The sequence below is a fragment of the Sinocyclocheilus anshuiensis genome, unplaced genomic scaffold (assembly GCF_001515605.1).
Source record: "Sinocyclocheilus anshuiensis isolate Anshui unplaced genomic scaffold, SAMN03320099.WGS_v1.1 scaffold329, whole genome shotgun sequence".
NCBI classification, from domain to species: domain Eukaryota; kingdom Metazoa; phylum Chordata; class Actinopteri; order Cypriniformes; family Cyprinidae; genus Sinocyclocheilus; species Sinocyclocheilus anshuiensis.
Window position 1 is genome coordinate 1,743,615 of NW_015540881.1, and position 5,339 is coordinate 1,748,953.

The following is a 5,339-nucleotide window of genomic DNA, read 5'->3' on the forward strand; positions in this document are numbered from 1 at the left end:
GAGAAAATAGGTTCCTTTTAACAATTTATCAGTGGTGTTTAGCAATATCTCTTAAAGCCAACATGCGGTAGCAGCAAGTCTAAACAATTTTGTTCTTTAACATTTAAGAAATATGTTTTGACAGATGATTTATATGAGTAATAGACCCTCTCCTCTAATGTCAGCCAGGAATGAACATGACTTGTCTCTTGATTGGTGTGTTACCCTGCAACAAAACAGGAAAGCAGAACATGTAAGGAACATGAAAGGAGCTCCTAAGAAGTGGATTACACAATTATATAGGTCAAGTTTCCAAGCAGAAATGTTCAGCTGAATTACAGGGTGGCTGTGCCAGACTGCAGTGGTTTGGATGAAAATGAGAATAATGGGATGAGCTTATAATGTATTCCTTTAAACAGAAACAACAACAGATTAAAATGAGGGAAATCCACCTGTATTTTGAACTTAATGATATCATATTTCTTGTTGACCCCAACTGTTTATTTTTACTGAAAATGAAAAGAATGAATAGAATTGGTTTATTGTTACGTTTCTAAAACATCAGGAAACAACTACATCTGTTTTACATTTTATATGCTACATGGAGTTGCACAGTTCTTGGGAAACTCAAACGCAGAGGTGATTTCTTTTTGACGTTATCATCGCTGTTAAGACTGCTGATTATATCTCATTCATTCATTCCTTATTTATACGGCACGGAAACGTGGTAAACAAGGTGTACCTGAAGGAATGTCAGTTAGATTTGGTCCTCAGCAGATCTGTCAGGTAAACATGCTTAAAAATCCCTTCAAGAGTTCCTAAGAACCACTTAAGATAACTGCCTAAAAAAAGGGCAGCATAACACAGAAGAATGAGATATGATACTAGTGTATTCCTTTAAAATATAAAAACTTAACATAAAGTTAAGCATGAGGAAAGGCTCGGGACAATAGAAATGAATTGCAAAGGAAAGATTGCATGTTTCTTGTAACAGTGAACAGTGGAAGCAAACTAATGGGCGGTACTAGTGACGCCGGCTCCGCCCCGTCTTTTAGCCACTCCCACACATCTGATTGACGCTACTCTCAAGACAAGCGGCATTGAGACTTCGGCGACAGTGTTAGAGACCGAAAGATGTGTAGCTCCTGCTGAAAAACATGCTGTCCTCAGACCACACGATGTTTCTGTTTGCTGGGGTCAAATCCAAGTGAGGTCTAGCAAAAGCATCGTTGGAATCCAGAGTTAAAAGACGGATTGTACAATAAGCACGAGCGATCAGCGAGACGAGATTTGAACGCGCTGCTGTAGGAGATCAGCCGACGGCTGCCTGAGATCTATTCAACAACATTTCTTTGTTTCTCTGTGTAATTCCGGTTTTCTTTCGTCTTTAATATGGCGAGCGATTCTCCAGCTCGGAGTCTGGATGAAATAGACCTCTCCGCGTTAAGGGTAAGATATGTGTCCTTTATTGGAGATGCTCATTGATGTCTTTTGGCGTTGCGGTTGCGCCGTAATGGCAGGTGCAACAATTACAACAATAGTAGAAATTGAGTAAAATGTAAAATAACGGCTGAACGAACAGCGACAAGACGTTTTGTTTCTGAAAGAACCGTTTAGGCTACCTTTATTGTTCAGTCGATAAGAAGCTGTGGAGGGTTACATTTTATCGGATCAAATAGCTGCTTTTTGAAACTTAATACAAATTATTGCAGAAAATGTCAATGAACTGATCCGGTTAATAAAATAACACTCCGATTATCCTGATGTTGTCAGTCTTTTTTACTTGGTAATGTGTGTGTATTGTAGCTACATGTTGTACTAGTCTATTCTATTAAAGTAGCCCTACTACTTTAGACTACTTAGCCCTACTAAGAGACTGCTTCTCTTATAACCATTTGTTTTATCAGGACTTTTATGAATCAGCGACTAGGAAAAGGAGAAATCTTTACTAGAAGTCTAGTTTTAAACGCCAAGTTCGTCAATGTAATATTTGTGGTCATGCTGATTTGTTACATTTTTTGAAAAACGTCGGCAAAAATTGATCGTAATGATCAAGAAAAAGTGCTATAATATTTTATATGCCCAATAAATACATGCAGTATCAACACACACACACAGAATCATCTATCATTATTTTGACATTTTTCAGTAATGTTGTTGTTGTCGTACAGTTTGTCATACATATCATACTTTTAATAAAATAATGCCATGAAGCCATGGCGAGGTTTTGTAGATTTTGATCTGAGTAAAACATGCCTTTTCATATAAAGGGCGAAATATTTTTGTCACATGGCCACAAAATGGCTTCCTGCATGTTGATTATGGCACACTTACTTCGAAGTTTTATTTTTCTAATTTAAATACTATTTTTAAACAACAATTTCTTCACTGCTTTTTTTTGGGGGCATTAACAGCTTTAAATTAGATTTTTTTTTCTTTATGAGTAACCTGTTTAAATATTTACTACATCTAGAACATTTTGACCAAATTATTTTATTTTTTCACAAAAAATATCACATTTATTTTTGATTCAGAAATTGAAAACGCATTCATCACAGCAGAGGAATTGCATGTTTGATTTGCGTTTTATTGTATTCATAAAAGAAGTAATAGATCTGGACCCACAAGAAAAAAAAAACAGCACATCATTTACCCAAATCAGTTCTTTTATTCCACTGTTCGTTCAATAGAAACAAATTTGATCTTGCTGTGTGCTGCTGGAGGATCTATCCGTGTCCAACCGGGAAACAGTGTGCCATATGCATGGCTTGATAAATGCTTAAATCCTTCTAATGCCACCAAATTACGCACAGCATGTTTTCCAGCGACTTCTGAGTGGATAAACTGGGTTACTTCCTAACAAGTCTCCGTTTTTATGTGTCGCTCCTCGGATTATAAAAACTGTGTCAGTCTGTCTAATTAGTGTGAGTGCGTATGTGCGTTGTCCTGTAGCTCAACTGGTAGCACATGCAGCTGGCACGGCCTATAGGTCATGGGTTTGGTTCCTAGGGAACATAAATTGGATAAATGCATCTGCTAAATGCATACATGTAAGTGTGAAAATATCTATACGTCTCATGATGAATGTGTTTGAAAAGTAAATTAGGCACAATATAACTGGATGGGCAGTTTAAGGATGCCCATATGGCGAGGCACAGTTTCACAGCAGCCGTAAACCAATTACCCTGTGTGCTGTAGGATCTAATGGGCTAAAGGGATGCACGTGAAGTGCTCTTCTTTCTCTGCTCGCGAGGCTAAGTAGCGCGTGGGATGGAAAGATTGCTGCAGATAGCCCTTTGAGTGCTTTTGATTTGGCCATCTATTGTGTCTGGTGCATTAGCTTCACCTTCCCTGCCTCCTCAGACATGGATCTGTTTGCATGTACATGCTTCAACACTACAGATCACATGGCGCTCCAGATGTCGCTCATATTTTGAATGGGATTAGGTTAAGTGTTAATCTCCGTTTCATACAAACCATGCTCTCTGCCCTTCACCGAAGCAGGGTGATATGGAAGAAGTGAGTTTTACAGGCCGCTCGCGTCACTTCCTGACTGTCACTTTCAGTCGTTGGGGAAAATGCAGATTGTATAAAAAAAAAAAACAAGGTTTATGACTTGTCTGAATAAGCACGTCGGTTTGTACTTGAGACAAAACAGACATTTAGGTGCTGACATGACCTTATTTTTGCTGTCTGTCCAGAACCCTCACTAAATGTTTGTTTATAAAATGTCATCTGTGGACCTGGGAATGAATCCTTTGCTTTTATCTTACCGTTCATTTAAATGTAGTCTGATGAGTGTGCTTCTCACGCATGTTGTGTTTGAGCAAGAACGGAAATAGGTCACCCAGAAGCAGAGCACTGACATGTGCAGTAGTGGGGAAACATTTCCGTGCAGCACATGCTCAGATGGGCCATTCATAAACTCTCTCTCTGGCACAGAAGCGGAGGTCTGTGTCCCACATACATGGGAGCCATGTTTGGCATCACCTGGTCAGCCTCACCTAGTCCTGAGGGACGACATCTGAAAATGAGCTTCTGTGCTCTGACCACAAACCTTGAAATGAGATCCATGCCCTTTCTGTTTGTTGTCTGGCCATTTTTAGCTCCAAACACAAGTAGCGAGGACCTTGGTTTGTTGAGGGGTCGTGTACCGCACAGCGGCCGTGTTATTAGGCTTGCTTTTGATGCGGGTCGTCAGAACGACCTTCGTTCACCCATATTAATGAGGTAGTGTTTTTCTCAATGCAGACGAGGTTTGTTTTACCCATGGCTTTGACAGGCATGCGGTTTAGCTGTAGAAAGGGGCCCTGTTCAGTCAGCTGTAGCAAGACTCAAGGTTAAGTTCTTTTAAAACAGTATATGGGCCAATGATGTGACGGTAATTTATTATTTTATTCAAAAATACATTTAGAATGGCATTCATACTGTACATGCAATGACTTGGTTCTGGGGGCGGTAAAGTAAAAGAGTAAAAAGTAAAAAATATAAGGGTGATACAACTGTGATACAAATAATTATTTCATTATATTTCATAATTACGAAAAAAATGCAGCATTTTAAAGAATGAAAAGAACATTTGTCATATTTTTTCGTTTTTAGAATTTTTTTTAACCTGCTTATTAATATAAGGAAAACACTTCCAAATATTCAAAAATTTTGTGGTGTGAGAAAAAACACACACACATAAAACAGGAAATTATATTATAGGGAAGAAACCTGCAGAGCCTCATGATTGTTACCTTGAAATACTGCTTTTCAAACGTTTGGGTTTAGTATGTTTTTATTATAATTTAAAGTAATAGATTTATTCAGCAAGGGTGTACCACTGTTTTCAAAATTGATAATAATAATAAATGTTTGTTGAGCACCAAATCAGCATATTAGAATGATTTCGGAAGGATCATGTGACACTGAAGACTGGAGTAATGATGCTGAAAATTCAGCTTTGCTTCACAGGGTTTAAATTGCATTTTAAAATATATCCTAATAGAACATGTTGACATTTGCAATATAGCTGTTTTTACTCATTTTTTGACCAAATAAATTCGATGACTTTCAAAAATATATAATTTTTTTTTACCATCTCCAAACTTTTGAATAGTCATGATCTAGATGTTGTATGGTGCAAATATGTTTACCTTTTACTTATTACACCACAACACATTTTTAAAATAATTAAATTGAAATTCAAAACCATATTAAACCAACATAATGCACAAAATACGTTTCTATAAACTTGTCATCTGTGTTGAACATTTCCTTATAATGTGGACATTCTTATATGCCACAGACTAGGGCTGTGTGATTTGGGGGAAAATATCAAATAGCGATTTTTTTTTTTTTTTTTTTTTTTTTTT

General features: G+C 37.4%; 1 protein-coding gene across 1 annotated transcript in view; it reads left to right on the forward strand.

Moving 5' to 3' along the window:
* The first annotated feature begins 1,063 nt into the window (after nucleotides 1-1,063).
* Nucleotides 1,064-5,339, forward strand: part of LOC107688496 (TRAF2 and NCK-interacting protein kinase-like) — a 125,101-nt gene continuing 120,825 nt past the window's right edge. Inside the window, exon 1 of the mRNA XM_016486182.1 lies at nucleotides 1,064-1,428. Coding sequence (XP_016341668.1) covers nucleotides 1,372-1,428 — 57 coding nt within the window. The 5' untranslated portion in view covers nucleotides 1,064-1,371. The remainder of the gene's footprint in view (nucleotides 1,429-5,339) is intronic.